Raw genomic sequence first — 20852 nt, 5'->3', positions numbered from 1 at the left:
TCTTGTAGGTACTTTTATATGTACTACAAGCATGCAAAACTTCAGAATGAGATTTTCAAAAGCAGTATGTCTTCACCGTGTTCTAACAGTTTTCCAAACAGTTAGAGACAACAAAAATATTAAAATTCTGGAAGCTCTCAAACCCTTTCATCTCAGTCTAATCCTGAAAATAAATGTATGTTATGTGTCTTCTGAAAAATAGGCATAATTATATTCTGTTAAGGAGAATTTTTTTTTGTTGCTTGTTTGGGGTTTTTTGGGGTTTTTTTGTTTAATCAGCTGTCTAGTACTGGAAACAAAGCAAGATCTTTATTGTGGCATAGAATAGCAGCAGAAAGAAGAATTTAATAGACTGTATTTAGAGCTTCATATTTCTTACCGGTTATTTTTGCTGGAATTGCTGGACAGCCAAACTGATAGGATATGGATGGAGCAATGGATGATGGCTACCCCAGCTTTACCAAGCCTTTGAGAGTGTTTCCTACAGAATGCTTAAACACAAATTGCCAAAATGCCCAGCAAGGAAGACTGAAAAACGGATGAGGAGTGTCATCAGTAGCACAAAATAGAGCTGGAGGTAAGGCAGGAGTGCTCTGACCCCCAGAGGCTGATCCTGGGGCAGATACTCTTTAATGTCTTCATTCGTGGCCAAGCTGGAGGAGCAGTTTACCCTCAGCAAGTCTGCAGACAATATGAAACTGGCAAGGGCTATAAATGCTTTTGCCATTTAAAGGGACCTCAGCATGCTAAAGAATTGGCCTGAGGGGAATCTGATGGCGTTCAACAAAGGGAAATGAGAAGTCTTGGACTTGGACAGGAATAACCCCAGGCAACAAGAGCTGCAGGAGGCTAACTGCCTGGGAAGCAGCTTTTTTATTTTCCTTCCTTGCTGGCTTGGGATTGGGCTGCAAAGCAAAGGCAGAAGGATGGCTGCAGCCAGGGAAAGAGAGGGTTTGCACCTGGCCCTGCCGTGCCGAGCCCGGCCAGCCCCGGGAGCCGCCCCGCCCGCGCTGTGCCCGCGGCCCCGGCTCTGCCGCGCTCGTCCCGCCGAGTCCGGCCCGCGCCGGGGCCCGAGCGCAGCGCCCCCCTCAGGCTGCGCGCCGCCGGCGCAGCCGCGGCCGTTGCGCTGTGGCCGTTGTGGCGGCACTCGGCGATCGGCACCATGGCGGAGCTGCCGCTGCCCGCCGGGCTCTGCGCCAGCACCTTCCCCGCCAAGCTGTGGCGCCTGGTGAACAGCCCCCGCGTCCGCTCCGTGCGCTGGGACAGCCGGGCCCAGGGGCTGCTCATCGACCGCTCCCTCTTCGAGCGGGAGCTGCTCAGCCCGGGCGACGCCGACGGGGCGGGCGGTGAGAGGGCGGGGCTGGCCCCGGACTCCTTCGAAGCGTCGCGCTTTGGCAGCTTTGTGCGGCAGCTCAACCTCTACGGCTTCCACAAGGTGCTGGGCGGGATTGGCTCAGCTGAGCTGGGCGAATCCGGACGCTGGCTCCATTACAGCAACCCCAACTTTCGCCGCGACCGCCCCGACCTCCTGCTCCGCATCAAGCGCCTGACCAGGGCCAACAGGCAGCGGCTGGCGGCGGGGCTGGAGGTGCGCAGCCGCCGGCCCAGCCGCTTCCAGGAGCTGCACGCGGAGCGCGCGGTGCCATCCTTCCCCGCCGGGCAGCCGCCCGGAGCCGGTGAGACGGGGCGGGAGCTGCGGGCGCGGAGGGTGGCGGGGCTGAGGCCGCGGGCACTGCCCGGCGGGGCAGGAGCGGGCCCTGCCCGTGCTGGAGCTGCTCAGCACAGCTGCCCCGGCTGGCACAGGGGCTGTCCTTGGGCAAGGCAGCTGTGCCGGCAGGGCCCGGGAGCTGTGCCGGCTGTGCCGGGCTGCCGGGGCTGGGGGACAGTCCCGCCGCGGCTGCGCTCACCACGGCCTGGCCCGCTCGGCTGCAGCTGGCCCTGCATTGCGCCCTGGCTGGCGCTGCTCCTTGCCAGTTCTGGGGTTCTTGGGGAGCTCTCCGTGAGTGCGTGTGAGCTGAGGGCTCGGTCCTGGTCAGGTCCAGTGGGAGGGACCCCCCTGTCCCTCTGGGGCAGTGGGGAAGAGAGCTTCAGTTGGGTTTCTGGCAGTTGGCCCCTGCCAGGGAAGGGCAGTGGGACAGTTTTCCCAGACAGTTGAGCGAATAGGGGAGAGCGAAGTAGACAAGGAACTGCTAGTTAAATAGCCCCAGAGCATGTTTGATTCTTTATTTTCTTTCTCACCCTGCTTGGGAGGGTGGGAGCTTTTGTCTTCCCTGACATAAGTACAGTTGCTGCCAAGGGAAGCACACCCAATCCCAATAATGATCCAGCCTTTCCTTTGCTTCCTTTCTTCTTTCCTCACTCCTACACAGTGCTCTCCTACCAGGACCTCAGTGCTGCCTCACCTGAGGGTTTAGAGCTGCCTCCAGGCCCTTCCAGGCAAAGTGCAGGTGCTCAGGAGTCTGAGCTTTTCCTAGCATCTCCCAAGAAAATCTTTACCTCATCTGGACTTCTTGGGGTTTCGTCAGAGGAACCAGGCACCGGCAAATTTAGTCTCAACTGTGAGCTCATCATCCCACTGGGTCCCATGGAGCATAAATGCCACCCTGAGCTCACCATTCCTCTGGTTCCTGTAGACCATCACAGCCCTCCCATGGCCTCTCCACAGAGAAGCTGCTGCACATCTTCCAAGCAGCATTTGCCAGCCTGCAGCCCATCAGGTATGGAAAGAGCTTCTACCTTTCCTCTTCAAACAGGTCCTGGTTAATGACCATTTGAAGTGTTTTCCTGCAGTGCTTCCTGTCCTTGCTGCAGACTGGGAGGGTGTTCTGGGCATTTTCCAGACAGCCTCTCTGTAGGGGTACAAGGGAAGGCAAAAGATATTGCCTGAGAAGTGGTCGGTGTTAGGTGCACTCCCCTGTTTCTTTGAATGAAGACAAACTAGGACGGTGATAGGATATTGCAGAATGTTTAACACTGTCTGCCCTGCAAATCAAGCCGTGCCATTGAAATGAGCTCTGTGTGCTCCAGAACAGCTGCACCAGCAGCATAGGGCCTCAGCCTCAAGGTTGTTTTTAGAATAAACTCACTAATTTCAGTGTGTGTGTCTGAGGATCTGGGCTCTTCCTGGGTGCATCTACATTCTGTGGTCTTTTGTGATGAGAAACTCCAGCAGCCAAATCCCAAAGCTGCTGAGAAGATACAAAAGGCTGTGATTATAAGGTGTCTTTGTGTGTGTGTGTCTATACCAGATTTACAATCCATGCTAAAATCTGTGTACATGTCAATTAGAATAACTGTTTAAGAGGAAGAACTCACTTTTCCAGTTCCCTGGGAAGTCTGAATACATTTTTTGAACTGAGGTTGCTGTGTGCTTTTTGTGATGTTTCATCCAAGGCAGCAATAGAGCTTTGCATCCCAAAGCGACATTCAGGAGCCTGACCAATGTGTTTGGATTCTTGTAGCCACCAAGGACACTTCAGCCCCCTGTGCTGCAGCTGGCAGTGCTGGTTTTGGAGCATGGACAGCTCCCAGCTGGCTGTGGAGTACTCCTGGGGAAGAGGAATTGCCCCCAGTGGATCTGGACATGGTGCTTGAGACACTGGAGGAGATGTTTTCTCCGTCTGCTCAGGTAACTGCATTGGACAGGGATGAAAGGGGCTGGTCTGAGAGCTTTTGAATGTTGGTGCAGGGCTGAGAAGCAAAGGCTTCTTGAGTTCAGCTGTGAACAGACAGGGAAGGATGTGCTTGCTAAAGCAAGATTTCCTAAAGAGGGAATGAAAAATTCTCCCCCCTGAGTAAGGATGAAAAGGTGTGAGCCTTTTGTGTTGGCCAGGTTTGGGTGCTCGTTTTCCTGGGAAGAATCCTCCTGCAGGGGCATTTGTGGTGAGGAAGTGGAAGCTCGGTAGGTTCTAAGAGGCTTTGTTTGATGGGAAAGAAGAGAATTGCCACTGAAGGCAAAGTGTCCCGTGCAGGGAGGGGCATGCGAGAGGTGCCTCTGTTCCAGCAGCAGATGTGGAGATGTGGGCTCTGCCTCTTTTGGGTGGGTAGGCCAAGGCAAAGCAGGGCTGGGCTGCAGCTGCTGCTGCTGTGAGAGCCCTGCTGTGCCTGTAGGCGCTCCCACAGCCATGGGTGGGGCTGGGCTGGAGCTGCAGCTTTCCTGTCCTCTCAGTAACCTGGTGCCTGCAGTCCAGTTTCCATCCTCAGCTGGGCAGACTGGCCAGTCTTGCTGTCCATGTTGCAGAGCTCAGTCACCTTGCTCTTGGGCATCTCTGTGGGAAGAGTTGTGTGTTCCCATGCAGTCTTGCCAAGCTGCAGCCTGGATGAGACTGCTGTGCTCAGGGCTGTGGAGGGAGGAGCACATCCCTGTGCCAGGAGCTGGCAAGATTTGTTCCTTAGCAGCCATTCCACGTGTTTAGTGTCACACCCATGTCCAACACTGTCAGCTTTGACAGCCTTTGGACTGTGTTTGAGGAGTCAAATCTTTTTGACAGTTGAAGGGCTTTGGGGCCCAGACTTCTTGTTAGGAGCAAGGGATTAAGAGCGTGAGCCACAGAGTTGTTGGACCAGGTATTCTGTGTAACTGCTGAGAAGGGTTTCTTTCTGTTTCTCTTTCAAGGGCAATATTAATGTTGTGCCTGAGGCTTCAGGAGGGAAGCCTGTGGACAGAGCTGCAGCAGAGGGAGCTTCCTCTGGCACCGAGAGCTGCACGAACAGTTCCCAGGAGCCCGAGGAGCCTGGTAAGGACAGAGCCCCCATTGGTTTAGAGAGGTGTGAGACGGCTGCTCTGAGGCTGCCTCTGGCAGGAAGGGAGATGAGAAGAGTTGAGTTCTTGTCTGCAGGGTTGGTGCTTCCCGGTGCCTTTAGTTCAAATCCTGCACTGGCACAACCTCCCTGAGCCCTGCCCTCCACGCTTCTGCAGAGGTTCTGACACCAAGTCCTCTGCTTGTGGGAGTTGTGGCACCAAGTCAGGTGTCCCAGTTTTGTACTGATGCCCATGGATAAGTTTGCTGCAGGGTGTCAGTGCTCTGCAGGCAACACTGAGTGACTCTTGAAGCAAGAGTGGAAAACCCCAGCAAAAAGTCAGTGTAGAAGTCTGAGCTTTTTGTCTCCAGGCATTAAATCAATGTAGTACCAGTCTGCTGGTAGCTGTTGTGAGATACATTAAAAATACAAGCAGCAGAAGCTCTGAGACTAAACAAATCATTAGTCATAAATCCAGTAGCTCAAGGAAAAACTAAAATTACCCCAAATTAGCAAGATCTAAATGAGAGAGGGAGCACTTTGGATTGGCATTCTTGTGCAAAGCTGGTGCAGCCTGCAGGCCTGGTAGGGAGCTCTTTTCTTCCCAGCTTTTAATCCCAGAGCTGGTGGTTGTTTGGAGGAGCTGTTGCTCACGGCAGAGGGCAGTTTGTAGATGGCAGGGAACAATGCTAGTTCATAACTCAGCCCCCAGCAGCCCTCAGCTTCAGCCATTTCAGTGAGGACTGAGGTCTATCTGTCCTCAGAGAGGACAGAGGGAGCACAGAGAAAGGACAATCCTGGGCTTCTCTGTGGCAGCTGGGACTGTCTGTGTTTCAAGCTCTCATGGGTGCCATTTGCACTGCAAGTGCTGAGACTTTACTGAGGTACATCAATGCTTTACACAGTTTGGAAAAGTTGGAAGGATCTCTGTTCTTTAAAGAGCAGGTCTGAAATTGCCAACTAAGAGTCTGCCTCTCAGGCCATCTTTGACAGTCCCTGGTAGTAGGACAATTACTTCCAAAGGGAAGGATGCACAGAGGCCAAAATTGGCCCAGCGTTCCTTTTGCTTCCCAGATATCCACCTGATCTACCTTGCCAGGAGGGCTGCCCTGCATGGGAAGAAGGATCAGAGGGAGAGCCTGTGACCATCGGGCAGGTGGAATACCTCTGTTTATACATAGATTCATAGATTTCTGTAGTTCTATTTATCTATCTATATAGTTACACTTATAGATTTATAGAGGTGTGTTTATATAGTTAAATATATATATATTTATAGATGTGATAAATTTATATTTTTATATATGGAGTAATGTTTATACATTTTTAGATTTACATTTATGTATGTATAGAGTAACATTTATATATATGTATAAATATGCATAGTTATGTAGTTAAGAGTTATATGAATATTTAGATGCACAGATTGAGCTGTGTAGGCCTAGGCTGCGTTTTTACCTCTTTCTCCCCTCGGCTGCCTTTTTCACCTCTTGCTTTTCCTCCTGTGCCCCCTGTGTCGCCTCTCCCTGTGCTGGGTCCGAGCTGGAGCCGGGCCGGGCGGAGCAGCAGCTCCAGCCCGGGTGTCCCTGGAGCGGTGGGAGCTGCCGCTGGCCCCAGGCCCTGTCCCCTGAGGAGCTGCTGAAGGACGGTGAGAGCGAGGGGGCCGAGGGGGCGGTGACGCTGAAGGGACGGTGACCCTGAGGTGCTGCTGGGGCTGAGGGGTGTGGGGCAGCCGAGGGCGATGGTGGCACTGAGGTGACAGGGAAGTGGCACAGGCGGAGGGCGTGGCGGGTCTAGGGGGACAGGAAGGGTCAGAAGGGACTGAGGGGGTGAGAGGACTGTGAGGGGCTGAAGAAACTGAAGGGGGCTGGGGCTTTGCCGAGAGCATGGCGGGGCTGAGGGGATGGAGGGGCCGGCAGGGAGCACAGAGGGCTCCAGGACTGCAGCTCTGCCAGGCCTTGGAAGCAATTCCAGAGCCTCCGCTTTTGCCACAGCTGCAGTGAATCATTGAGGACAGCCGGAGACTGACGGGATCCATCAGGGAGAAGCCGCTGGCCAGCAGCAAGAGCAGGGATGGGAGACCTGCTGCTGCCACCCTGGAGAGAGCCCGGGTGAGGCACAGGGCCGGGGAGGCAGGGTGGGGCTGAGGGTGGCGGGGCTGAGGCCGCGGGCACTGCCCGGCGGGGCAGGAGCGGGCCCTGCCCGTGCTGGGGCTGCTCAGCACAGCTGCCCCGGCTGGCACAGGGGCTGTCCTTGGGCAAGGCAGCTGTGCCGGCAGGGCCCGGGAGCTGTGCCGGCTGTGCCGGGCTGCCGGGGCTGGGGGACAGTCCCGCCGCGGCTGCGCTCACCACGGCCTGGCCCGCTCGGCTGCTTTTTCCTTCTCACCCTCCTGGGGAGGCTCTGAGATCTTCTCTTCCCTCATGGAAGTGCAGCTGTTGCCAAGGGAAAGGTCCCCGTACTGACTCAGTGTTCCCTTTGCTTGCCAGCTGTGCCTTCTGCCATCCCTGTCCAGGAGAGCTGCTCTGCACGGGAGGAAGAGACTGAGGGAGAGGCTTTGGACATGGGGTAGCTGGGATCCCTCTGTTTGGAGATCTGTTTAGAGATACACGGACTTGCACATAGACAGTGATAACTCCGTGTATATTTCCATATGTGTCTTGCTATTTGTATGGGTTTATTTCCATTAGTATATGTTGTTATATTTATGTATACTAATGTTGTTCTGTTGATATACTATATATATATATGTGTATATATATTTGCTATTAAATATATGTGTATATATGTATACACATATACACACATATATCTGTATTAAATTCTTTTTCCTGGGTATACAGTTGTGAAGTATCTCTTTTGATGTAGTTGTAGTTGGCTTTTAAAATATATATATTGCTATTTGTATAAATATATTTGTCTATTTTTCTATATATATTTATCAATTGCTGGATGTATATCTGTTTACATATCTAGACTTGTATAGCTGTATATGTCTATTGATGCAGTTGGATGGATATTGAGATTGGTGTAGTTGTCTATTTACAGATTGGTTTTTTCATGTATCTTTTTATATATATTGTATGTAATATGCAATATTTAATCTATATTTACATCTGTATGTTGTTGTGGTTATATATGTATTACTTTCTATTTAACTATGGATGCAGTTGTATAGTTGTATAATTCTATCCATTGAGTTTTAGTACAGGGCTATTTTGGGAGAGTTATTGATATTTTTGTATTCCTAGATGGGCTTTACTTTTGTAGAAATATGTAATAAATTAAGTTGTGAGACAACTAATTAATCTTTGCATATAGTGAATTGTTGTAGAGGTTGGAAATAAATTAAGGTAACTGAAATTGTTCTTTTTATATTTTTGCCTAGATTGTTTGTAATAATCTAATAAATTCCTGACTTTAGCCTTAACTGAGATTTGTATAGTTCTGTATTGTCAGTGTGGATGTAGTAATTTGTAATAAATGACGTTTTCAAACTGAAATTGTTTCTCATGCTATTGTCAATCAGCAGAGTGGCTGTAGCAATCTGCAGGAAATGCCATTTGTCAGCTGCACTGCGTGTTTTGTGATTTGTGCTACCCAAAGCCATCAGCAGATGTAAATGCTCGAGGATTTTGGCCATGAAAATCTCCAGCGATGCCCAGCACATGCCTCACTTGCACTCAGGCTGGGCAAGGGAAGCACAGATTTGGGATGGCAGCAGAGCCACATGTTGGCTCAGAACTCGCTGCAAAGGCCTGCTGAGAAAACTCCAGGACTCCACTGAGAGTAGAACTCCAAGCAGGAGCCACCCTGGCGACAGAAATCATTCACAATGAAAATAAGAGAGAGCAAATGTGGCAAAGCAGATGTGGGGAGACTCTGTGAGTCTGATAAAATGCTCTCAATCACCGCTGCCTAGGCACATCTGCAAAAATACTTTGTTAAAAACTGAACGCCTCCCATGAAATACAGATTTCACTTTCCCCTTTATTTACCTTGCTCTGTGAGTGGAGACACTCTCTCCTTTTCCCTGAGAATGTTTGCCCTTCAGCACCTGACATTAAATCAAAGGTTACATACTACCACTTGGCACCATAAATGAAAACAGCTCTGCCCTCGTGACAGTGTTTGCAAAGTCTTCCCTCCTCCTGTCCCCACATCTCACAAACGGAACCATCCCCTTCCTGTCCAAAGTGTGCCTGAGGTGAGTGAGGGCTCCAGGAGCTCAGGAGGGTGCAAGAGCTCTGCAGGTGGAAGGTTTTGCAAAGCTTCCTGAGCATCAGTAAACTCTGCCTTTGCCAGTCCTCCCCTGGAATATTGTCCTACTCAAGGATGATCTTGGAGAAAAATCTGCCTCTAGCCCAAGTAACGTTTGTTTTCTTCAAGGCTTGAATAGAGGAAAATGAAAATTCTAATTGTAAGTGTGAAATTTGGGTTTTGGTTCAGCTAGGTTTGCTCCATTATTTGCGGTGGAAAGTAGGGTAAAAGCTTTAAATTCCCAGCAGAATTTGATTACCAGCCCACACAGACCTGAATGAGACCCAGGTGTGTTTGCTGCATGCTGGTCCAAGGGAAAAGCTGGAACCAAGTCCCCTTTTATTGCAGCTGGAGCCTGTCTGTACTGTTGTCTCCAGGGCTGTCTGTGGTAAGACACGGCAATCCAGCCAGAAACGGTGGATATGAGAGTTCCAACAGCAGCCTGCTTCTCCAGAGTGAGGGACGAGGCCAGCCCGAAAGCCTGAAAGGTGTTGTGGGTACTGGAGAAGGCCAGGCTGTCCTTGTGCAGGGATGGCCTTCAAAGGGGACCTCGCACCTTGTGCTGCTGACAAAGGACAGCTGGTGGCTTTCCACAAAAAGCTTCTTTTGTCCAGCTCTTTGACATGTTCCAGCCAGCAACAATTCCTGCTGCTCACACCAGCCCCTTTACAAGCAGGAGGAATTTGTGGAAGCAGCCTGACAGCTTGGTGGCAGTGTCCTAGGGTGACATTATGGTGTTTGTATCTCCAATCATGTGTTCTGTTTATGTTTGATATTATGTTCTGTGCTTTCAGAACTGACTCTGAAAGTGAAGGTTTGTTTTGCCTGTTATCAGCTGGTTCACCTCCCCCCATGGTCTGTTGTCTAAAAAAGGCTAGTGCTGGCTGGCTGGCTTTTGCTTGCTTGCTTGCTTGCTTGCTTTGCTTGCTTCTGCTTTTGCCTTTGCTTCCTAGTTAGTTTAGCTAAGCAGTCCAATTCTTTCCCTGGACTGTTGCTTTTTCCTTTCCTCTTCCTGAATACCATCCAACCTGCTCTGGACTGGGATCTGGGAAACACCAAGGAACACCGGAGCCTGTATTTTGTGATCTGCAGCAACCATCCCCAGTGCTGGAGAGCAATCCCCAGCGTCCAGACCCGGGCGACCACTCCCAGGAAAGACTCTCTGGATTTGTTCATCTCTTAAGAGTGGTGAAAGAGTTTTGTTATCATCTGGTGTTGTTAATTTTTTTGGTGCTGGGGAGTGATTTGTTCGTTAAATAAACAGGTTCTTTTCTATTTCTCTCTGAGAAAATTTTTTCCCGAAGCAGGTGGGTGGGGAGGGGCGGTGGGGGCTTGTTTTCTGGGGGCTCCTTCCAGAGGGTTTTCCCCAAATTTGCCCTAAACTAGGACAGGTAGGAGAATAAAATACTCAGCTGAGTGTTATCAACTCTCTGCCAGAGCCTGCATCCTCAGCCCCTTATCTCTTCCAGTTGTCTCAGACATGGAAGAAGCAGCAGGAAATCACTGATCCTGGAAAAGCAGAAGGAGGAGAGGCAGTGGCTGGTCCCTGGAGGCCATGGGAGCAGTGAGAGCCATCCAAAATAGGATCTCTGCTGGGTTGTGGAGATAAGTGACCAGCCACCAATGCTCTGTGTGAGGCTGGGGCCATCTGTGAATGTGAGCATGGAAATCTGACCTTGCAAAACAGAGAAAAAGGGGTCCTTGAGTATTTGCCACAGCTTGGAGGGGCTCTGAGTCACCTGCTTCAGTGGAAGGTGTCCCTGCCCATGGCAGAGGGGTTGGATCTAGAGGGTCTTTAAGGTCCCTTCCAACTCAAGCCCCTCTGTGAGTCTAAATTACAAACCCACGATGACAAAGAGAACACAGCAAACCTGGGTCCCGCTACATTATTGGAGGCTGCCTTAGTCACTTGTGTCACCCGGAGACTGGTTTGTCTCCAAAATGTATCTGGAGAAGTTTTCATGGTCCCACAGTATTTAGGTGTGACTTTCCTGGTTCAGGGCCCCAGAAGATGCCAGAAGAGATTATTTGCAAGCACAGAATTGGTTAAGCTGCCTGTGAACCTGATGGAAGAAGTGTACTCATGTTATTGTAGTGTTTACTGTGTACAGGTGATATTTTTTCCATTTTGAATATGCAATATTCTTCCACACTGTTTGTATATGCATAAATACTGGCTTTAAATCCTAATTCCATCTTCACACAAGGATGTGTAATCCATCAGAAATATTTAACATGGAGCCGTATTAGCTTTGGGCTTGATGGTATGGGCTGTTTAAAGTGTTTGATGGGGAATGGTAGCTCTAACAAATATCCCTCCTGTTAATTTGGGTCTGTCCTTTATCAACCCTCTTGCATAGAAATCACTTCTTTACAAGCAGAGACAAAATGAAATTCCTTAATACAGATGAGAATTGTACAATTCAGCCTGATTAAAGGGGAAGTTTTTTGTTATTGTGAAAAGACAATCTAGATAACATGTTTGCTGTGCATCCTGGAGGAGACTTCGCAGTTAAGAATGGAAAGGAAAAAGACATTTCTGTTAAGAAGTGTCTTGAAAGAGCATTCTGTTTTACCAGAAGCAGCTACACTGATACTGACCTCCACAATTATAAATGCACAACAACCACTTCTATTACTTAATCTGGCCATGATTTTTAGCTGCAATTCCAAAATCTCATTAAATATGTTGCTGTGCTTTAAACAAGGAAAGAGAGCAGAAACACCAACATTTCTCATCAGCTTTCTGGGCTGGAAAGACCATTTAATTTATGTTCCCTTAGATGTCAGCTTAAACTCTGATGTGCAAACCTTAGGTCATTGTTGGACCTTATAAACTTCTTTAGCACTGACATAGACGCAAACCTGATATAAAACCCTTTAGGCATCGCAGTGATTTAGAGGGACAGGACTTCACTGTTCCATCACAGAATTTACTTGCCCCTGCAAGTCATTTTGACAGTGGAAGTGAAATCAATGCCTTGCTATCTGGATGCGCTAGGATTTTACTCCTGTCCTGATAGACAACAGGGGAAAATATTTGTTTCTATTATACCCCGACATCTAAATCTTTGGTTTGAGAGCAAAAGGAAAATGTTACTTTAAGAAGTAATTTCTGCCTGGACTATTTGATATAAGGCAAGCTGTGGTCTGCTGGCAAAAGCAGCATTGTCCCTGTGGGTACAAACCCTCCTGAAGGATGGACAGACTGCTGTCACAGGGGCCACATCTGCAGGATGAAAACCCACCGTGCCGTTAACTCGATGCAAACTAAACACAAGTGACACAGCTCTTCATCCTCAGCAAGGACTTGCCTCTGCAGAGATGTTACTGACAGTCTCAGCTCTCGTTTACAAGTGTTGTTAAATTGTCACACAAATCGACCGCCCGTCCCTCTCTTGCCCTTCTTGGCGTCCGCCTGCCGAGCTGCTGCTGAGAAAGGAAGAGGTAGAGTTCTTCAGAGCAAACAGAGACTTTCCAATGAGCAGGAACTTCCTCCTTTCTTTTGTCTTCAGTGACAATAGAAGGGTTTGTCTGCAATCTCTGTGTCAGCAGGGAAATTCTGCTTACCCATCATGTCAAGGATCTGAATAACCTGGATTTTTATTGGTGTAAAACCCAGAGTGACCTCACCTTCTGCAGGAATATGGAGAGAAGAGTCAAAAGGGATTCCTGGAATGTTGCAATAAGCAGATAGTGCTATTAAACATATATAGATAAAAAGGCATAAAAGCTCATAAAAGCATATGGAACTGATATAAACCTAATCAAAAAAGAAGCATTTTATTGTAATAAACAGTGAGGATTGCAGAGCACAGGAAAAGAAGTTTCTGGTAGGAGGAACGCTGGTTTTAAAGGTAAGACCAGCTCTTGAGGTTTGATTTGTTCCTTCTTTCAGACCACAAGGAAGTCATGGTGTTCTAGAGTACAATCTGGTGCCAAAAGTTTGAGAAGAGGGTGTGGTAAGATCACCAGGGTATTTTACCTGTATCTAGGAAGAAGCCTGCAGAGCTTCTCTTTGGCTTTGCTTGAAAGTAGAAGTCCCGTTTTTACCAAGAATTGTGATCTCTTGGTGTGTTGGAGGAAGAAAAAGAAAACAACAACCACCTCAAATCTGCACTGAGGTGAGGTGTATCACAGTGGGCTATGAGCTCACCAGGCCAAGAGACCCTCCTGTTATTTAAACTGTACTTTCAATAATAACAGTAATTTCTCAGTACATGTTGATTTCAGCAGGAACCAGCAGAGTAAGTCAGTCTCTTTTTTTGTTCTGGCTTTTCACCTATCACTAAGGAAAGGTGTTATTCTCAGCTGGATTTTAAATTCTTCAGAAGTCAAAACTGAATTCAAGTCAGGTTCATTAACACTGTAACTGTCATACTTCAAAATTCTTGTATCCTTTTATATTTGCCTGGAGATTTGAGCTCATTCCATGACATGAAGAAAAGACTACAGTTGGGACTAATTCTTTTTTTGCTATGAAACAGTTTTCAACAGAAAACGGAGGAATAAAGCCTCTGAACACATCTTTACTTGGAAGAAAGGTGGCTGCTGCAGCAAATCAAAATCCTTATCAGGACAAAAAGGATGAGCTGTCATTCTTTATGTTATTATGAGTGCATGAAATACTGTTACTAAGCCTTTGTTTTCAAGATTATAAAACACACAGTGCAATGTGAATCTCTATTTAATCTCCTTACCAGTACAACTTAGGCTGGATTCTGAGAGCCCTGTTTAATTACTTTAATGCTTCAATAATTCCTGTGAATGTTCAAAAGCTATTAACCATAGCACTCAATCTCTGGCAGATACTTGGCCTTGAAGGAAAACTTTTTTTACTGATTTTTTTCCTATCTCTTTAAAACTCACAGAGTTCAGTTAATGTCAAGAGCTAGAAAGCCAAAGCATGTGGGAAAGGCCTATTTATTGTAGCAAACATCTCTGTTGTCAGAAAATGTCCTTTAGATAAAATCAGAATTTCCAAGGACTCCATCCTCTCCCTTTCCCTTTCTCTTTCCTTTGCCTCTATTTTTTACCTTTTTCCTTCCCCTTTCCCATTTCCCATTTCCCATTCCCCCTTCACTCCTATTGTCTCTTATTTTCACAGACAGAGGTTTTTATAACCCATCATCTTCAAAGGGATTTACCACCCCTTCATTAACTCTGCCAGATGCTGTTTGAAGGTGCTCTCTCTATTCTCTGAGAGGCATCTCTACACCATCCTGTCCCTGCAGATGCTCTTGCCTGGTGGCAGAGGCTGTCACAGCACTGCCAACAACAAGTGTGAGGTCAGAGCTGCAGAATTTGTCATTGCTGGCCTGAAAGTGCCACCCCTGGAGGAGAAATATCAGTAGGAGCTCATGCTCTGCCTCCCTGAGCTGACAAATCCCTGGAGTCCCTCCTGCTGTGCTCTGTGGCAGCAGTACAGAAGAGGCAGAGGATGTGACAAATTCTCAGGGACACCTTGGGCTGGGCTCCTGGCAGCAGGACCTTCCCTTGGCCCATGGTCAGTCCTGCAGACAGGTATGGCCACGCTCCTCAAAACACTTCTTCCTTTTTGGGGGAAATCCCTTCAGCTTTAGTCACTTGAGGCTCTGAAAGAGGCCAAAGACTCAACCCTCTTTTTCTAATAAAGCAGATCATGGGCGGTTCTTCAGCCCATGGAATTAAAAATCAATTCTTTTGACCTAAGTAGCCTCCAAGAACATATTTTATGAGGGAATTACTTTTCCACACATGGTGCACTTTCCCTCTTTTACTGCTAACAAAATCCCAGTGTTTGATTCAAACAGCCCCAGGATATTTTAAGGAATAGCTTAGAAAATAGCTCACAATCAGGCTCTTGAGAAAAACAAAGTGTGTTTTCTAATATAACCAATAAGTTTGAGGTTTGAACGTTTTGCATTTGCAACTGAGGCCCTGTAAGCAATTGTTGTCTAATTAGTAGGTGAGGTACTTCTGATCGAAGAACTAAGTTTTGCACGGCATTTCCTAATGGAGAATAGTCACAAAAAAGAAATGGATGTTTGGAGAGTGTGTTATGATAATGTCGTATGTTCAAGGTTTCACACACACACACACACACACACACATCTCTCCTTTATACTTTTCTTTTATAAATACATAGTTCTAAGAATTTATAATTTTTATTTGGCAAAAAGGTCAAAGACTCAGTAGTGAACACATATCAAGCCTCCTGGACCTCCGTTCTGACCATCCAGGGCCATAGGGTGCTACTTCAAAAGATGTTTTTCAGTCAATAGTAGCAGACATAGGCCCCAAGGCACCAACCTGCCCTCTTTGTGTACCATCAGCAGAAGAAATTTGTTCCTTCCAGTTCCCAAATGTCAAAAATCATGTATTTTTGCATGCAAACTATGATGACTTTTGCTGATGTCCATAACATTTCACAGGGCTAAAGATGATTAAGATTTCTGAACTTTTACAAAATAGAGGTGCAAAGGTCACAGAAAGCATAGCAAGGATGAAGGTTTAATCACCCTGACAAAGCCCTCTCTTGCTGAAGTATCCATAGAATCACAGCTTGATCCAGAGTGCACTGATACCATCTTACCCTGTCCATGAGCCATCCTGGAAATGCAGAGCATGCCAGCCCCAGTCTGCTTCTACTGCCCAGCTCTCTCCAAAATCTGCAGCAGCGCAAGCAAAGGTCATTATGAGGATGGCTTGGAGACCCTCCCATTGTTAATCCCCAGCTCAATGGTGGCTGAAGGATCTAGTGTGCAGAGTTTGAAGGACCAATTTATAAACTGACATGACTTACTAATTTCTGCATTTTTGGCTTATGATTAAAACTGCTATGTGGGGAATTTTTTTCCTGCATAAAAACATTCTTGTGCTTGTTGTCTCTAATGAAGTTTATGTCATCTTGTTCATAAAAATACTTTCATGTCAAAAACTTGCTGCCATTAGTCAATTTTGCTTCCATTAAAATTGCTTCCAAACCCCATTAGTGTGATGTGTGTTTTGCACATCAACAGCAAATTATTTTAATAATTCAGTAAAGATTTGGTATTTTCTATTTAAATTCTTCAATACTTCCTCAATATTAAAGAAAGAAGATTCAATGTGTCACTCAAATGCTTTGTCAACCCAGAGACAGATTGACTGAGTTCAGCTAAACTGGAGACTATTAAATCCTCAAACATTAATCCTCTTTATTCAACAAGGGACTTTGAATGAAACATATACTCTGGTTGAAAAAATTGTGTATGGAGTCCAAGTATGACAGAGCACATCACAGACCATTAGAGTAGTTACTTAAGAGATAAAAATCAAAGTTAAATGCTGAAGCTTTATCTGCCTGGGCCCCTGCACAGCACAGAAGCGCAGAATGGTTCAGGTTAAGAGAGATGTACAGTGGTTTCTAAAGTAAGATCCAGCTAGAGCAGACTACCAGGGATTCTGCCCAGTGGGTATTCTGCAAAGATGGGTATTCAACACCTCTCTGGGGAGCTTGTTCAAGTGTTGATCATCTCTGAGGTGAAAAGAAAGAACTTTCACTGTATTCTGGTGGGATTTCCTATTTTTTTTGATGAATGGAAGTTTCCTGTAAGATCCTGGCTCAGTTTTCTCTCTATCATCCCATGGTTGCCTTCCTTAGTCTCCAACCTCCAGACATTCCAAAGACCATCCAAGAACATGATCCACCTCTCAGCACTCTCAGAGGCTGTAACGCAGCCTCACTATCCCTGCATCTCTTGGTAAACCCTCTTGGCTCTCCTCTGGGCAGCAGGTGCAGCTGCATTGCCAAAGAGTCTGTGTGCATCAGCAGAAGAACTGTGAGCAAGCCGGAGCTCCACATTTTTGTAATCAGAGCTTTGCAACTCTCCACAGGTTCCCAGCTCCCTTTATTTGCTCCTTGCATTGCATCCATTTCTGTGCAGGCATTGGAGATGTCCTCCTGTCACCACTGCTTCCTCAAGGGAAGCTCCACAAGCTCCCCTCTCAGGCTCTCTCCCAGCTGTGTCCCTTCTCCTGTCATGCCAGTGGCACGGCTGCCTTTATTCTGGTCTGTAAATCAGGAAGTCTGTTTCCCTTCACTTTCCAAGATGTATAAGACATCTAAATTATTGAGTTGTATGAGGTACTGTGGAGGAGAGTGAATTCAGAGTACACTGATAGTCTGCTGCAGTTCCATATGGAATTAGGAGCTTCTATATACCTAATTCAGTCCAAAGGATGCCCTTTTATTCCAGCTTTGTTCAAGACACTTTCTCACTTTGCTTCTTCCTAATTATCATATGACTCTGAAGTTTAGATCTCTTCCCAGTTTCTCCTCTTTCTTGCAAGAGGGACAGCTGAGAGAGACAGGATTTTTCTGACAAAGATGAGCTACTTGTCTTGGTTTGAAAAAGACAGGTGCCTGCTAAGGAAGGCAGGAGCCTCCCCTGAAATGGAAAATGTAGGTCCCCTCCCTCCAAATTGTTCTAATTTTGAAATTAAGGGGCTTGCAGGCAAAGATATGGGAGTAGGAATAACAGTTCTTTATTAGGGAAGAAAATAAAAAATAAAGAATGCAGTAATACAAAACAACACTTGTGGAGACCCTGGGGGACATTTCCCTGGTTTAGGGAGACACAGGATGCTTCCCTCAAAGCTGTTAAAACTCCATTGTCTCCTTTCCCTGTTCCTATGTCTGTTCCTGTGTCCCTGAGCCACTCCCTCCCTATTCCTTGACTGGCCCTCATCTTTGTACTGTCCCGAGAGCCGGCTCACCCCCAGACCCCCCCGGACAGGGCAGTGAGCGCTGAGACATGTGTGTGCTGGGGGAACTCTGAACATCTCACCATGCAGCTGAATTAAACATCTGTGGATTTTATGCAAAGGCCCTTTCTGCTTCTTTACCCTGGACTTTACTTGTAGCACTTCAGGCTGCTACAAACACTGACAGAGTCTATTACAGCCTGGGATTCTCAGGGTCTATCTGACCACGGCTGCCGTAGGTGTCCCGAATAGCAAAATCCCGCTAAGCACAACATGCCCAGGTCCTTCAGACAGGCTCTGAGCCGCGGGCAATCTTAGCAAGCAGCTCAGCTCTTAAGTGAGGTCAGCTCTTTGGTGAATTCAGCCCTTTAGTAATTTCAGCTCTTTGCTTGCTAGGTGCCTAGGTAGACTTGGGGAGAGAAAGGAGAAGGCTGTATGAGGTTCCACAGATGTGTCTTTACTGGCAGCTTCTGCGAAGGGTTTCAGTGACACCTCTTCTGCCAAACTGGGCAGAAATGGGGTTTTATATAGGGTACAGGGGTGTTAGAAATTGTCCAATAGTAAGGGTCCAGGCAAATATGACCTTTGGTCTTACAGAGAGATAAAGAGGGTTCCAAAGGCAGAGTAGGGGCTTCTTTGGTCCTGTCATCATGACTAGGCATTTCTTTATCTTAAGTAAGTGACCACCAGGGAGGCCTTGCAGGGCCTCTGTGGTCTGATTAAATGTTGGCTGCAGTCCTCCTGGAGTGGCAGGTGTGGTTCTGTTGAAGCAGTGATCCTGTAGAAAGAAAAGTGTAGTCTTCCTCTGAAGGTCCAGTGGTGGTGTAGATGGGCCTGGTCTTCCTCTGGGAACCCAGAGTGGAACGGGCTGTCCTGGTGAGCCAAAAGCTCAGGTTATATCCAGGTAGGAATGCTTGGCTCCTCCCTCTGGGCAGAGCATCTCACAACGGGATGATGTAATTTTATCAGTCCTGCAGTGAGGCTCAATGGCCCATGAACAGCAGATGTTTCCCCAGAGGGAGGACTGGTTTGTGGAAGAGATAAAGAAAACTGCCCAATTAACAGAAGATAACTGCCCCACCTCTAACAGATGGCAAATAGAATGCACACATCACCTTGCAATCTAGGACACTACTTCAATTCATCTCAGTTGTCTGCTATCCTAATTTCTCAATTTCCTTAAATCAGCCACTCCAAGTGAAGAGATTGCTATGGTAAAAAAAAAAAAAAAAAAAAAAAAAAGTTTCAACTCAGCCTATAGAGCCAGGCAGATATCAGCAAGACGTAAGCAAAATGTATTTCAGAACCTAAATGACAACACGGCAGAGCAAGATGTGGTTTTACTTAAATAAAAGGAAAGTACTTATTTGTACTTTGGTATCACCACTGTGTCCAGATAAACTGATCTTGGTCTTCATGTGCAGCATCACATTAATCTAATTTATTTGCTAATTTCTGTGTAGTACCTAACACATGATGCAGTTTAAGATGTCATTGAAACAGAAAACTCAACTGCCACACAGTTTTTAATTTAAGTTACCAATGTGGCAGTGCATCCTGTTCCTTTCCTGGGAGTCAAACACAGAGGTGCACATTTTTCTTTGCTGTTGATCAATTAAAATCACCAGCACTGTTGGCAACCTTGGAAGTGTCATTTCTCTTCCTAAGCTTCATGAACTTGATTCACCCATTTGTTTAAAGGTACAACAAGCTAACAATGGGGATATTTTCAATGTAAGTTCATAAAAACACTCAAGAAACAGTCCCTGCTCTTGCAAAACTACTGCAAAGAATGATACCTGCTAGAGAGCTACTGCATCAAGCTCTGCAAGTAGAAGGGAGCATAAATCCATGTGAAAGTCTTTAATTGCTAGAACAATCTAAACCTTTCAACTTGCTAATTAGTTCAACTCATACTGTCTAAGGCATAACACCTGGGGCTTGTTATAGGCAAATTTTAAAGGTCTATCAAGTCTGTACAGGGGTGCAAACAAGCCATAAAGTTGTGCAGCTTTCCCCCACACCTAGGAAGCAGATTTTTTAGTACATTTTGTTGCTATCCACATTTGATCCTTAACTTTAAATGGTTGCCCTTAAACTTAACTTCAACTTTCCAGTGATGATGAGGTCATTGTCAGGTGTACAAAGCACTCTAATTCTTAGGTTAGAAAACCATCATTAACCCAGTCTTCTAAATAATACTGGCAGAACTTGGAGAAGTGCAGTGCGATGGAGGTCAGACATCTATGCAGGCTGGTGAACCCATACGCAACCTGCACATTCTCATTTTTGATATTTATGACAAGAACACATTGGCAATTTAGAATCCTCACCCTTCTTTCACAGGTGAAGCTCTGATTCTGAATGAATTTTCCATGATTGCGCTCCTTTATCTTTTCCTAACCTTGCAATAGAAATATAGAAACACACTTTTAAGGGTATCTTTCAGAAAGTTACAGAAGAATGACTATCCCATTTCATTATGCCCTGAGAGCCTCACTATTATTCAGAATATTCCAGGCAATCATTAAAAAAATTGTTTAAAAACTCCTAAAAGTTGCTGTAATTGCCAGTCATGGTCTAACACAGCCAAGCAATACTATCAATTCATTCATACCATACACACGCTCATATGCAACATCCTGTGGCACAGGCATCACAGTTGCTACTTCCCCATTACTCTGGGGAATATTTCTCTGATTTTTGAAATGCATAGCAACTCTGTTTTCCAAAATCCTCCACTGTGTTCCATCATCTTTTGATAACAGTCCTTTGTCAAGTCATATATATTGAAACCTTTTAACGGAGCATATGCTGGCTGCACATTTCCTGTTTTCTGCCAGGTGCTATCTGGAAGCCAGTTCTGCTCCATTCCAAACAGAAAAGCAGGCTCAGCCTAACATCCCCCCCTGCCATGCACAGCTCTCACTAGAAGCAGCTGTTCAGGCACAGTCAGATCAAACCCGACAGCCTGGCCAGATAAACCTGAACAGCCGTGGCCTACACACCGAGCTGCAAATTCTCCTCCTCATGGGGCTGTGTCACAGCCATGCTGCCTGTAAGAGACCTCCAGTGAGGCACTATAGAGCTGCCAGGATCCCTGTCTCACAGTTTCATGGATGCAGCAG

The 20852-nt window shown here is 46.8% G+C and overlaps 1 protein-coding gene and 1 long non-coding RNA gene across 2 annotated transcripts; both read left to right on the top strand.

The window, feature by feature from the left end:
- Positions 1–1106: 1106 nt before the first annotated feature.
- On the top strand, positions 1107–4894 carry LOC140681989 (uncharacterized). The gene is made up of 4 exons (XM_072922816.1): positions 1107–1676; positions 2370–2717; positions 3462–3628; positions 4616–4894. The coding sequence occupies exons 1-4, from the start codon at positions 1163–1165 to the stop codon at positions 4892–4894; spliced, it is 1308 nt and encodes a 435-aa protein (XP_072778917.1). The 5' UTR covers positions 1107–1162.
- A 924-nt stretch (positions 4895–5818) lies between these two features.
- On the top strand, positions 5819–8234 carry LOC140681958 (uncharacterized). The gene is made up of 3 exons (XR_012053179.1): positions 5819–6388; positions 6735–6851; positions 7227–8234. It is a non-coding gene; the product is annotated as an uncharacterized lncRNA (long non-coding RNA).
- The last annotated feature ends 12618 nt before the right edge of the window (positions 8235–20852 follow it).

This window comes from Taeniopygia guttata, chromosome Z (genome assembly GCF_048771995.1).
Source record: "Taeniopygia guttata chromosome Z, bTaeGut7.mat, whole genome shotgun sequence".
Lineage (NCBI taxonomy): Eukaryota > Metazoa > Chordata > Aves > Passeriformes > Estrildidae > Taeniopygia > Taeniopygia guttata.
This window is presented reverse-complemented; position numbering and strand designations above follow the sequence as displayed.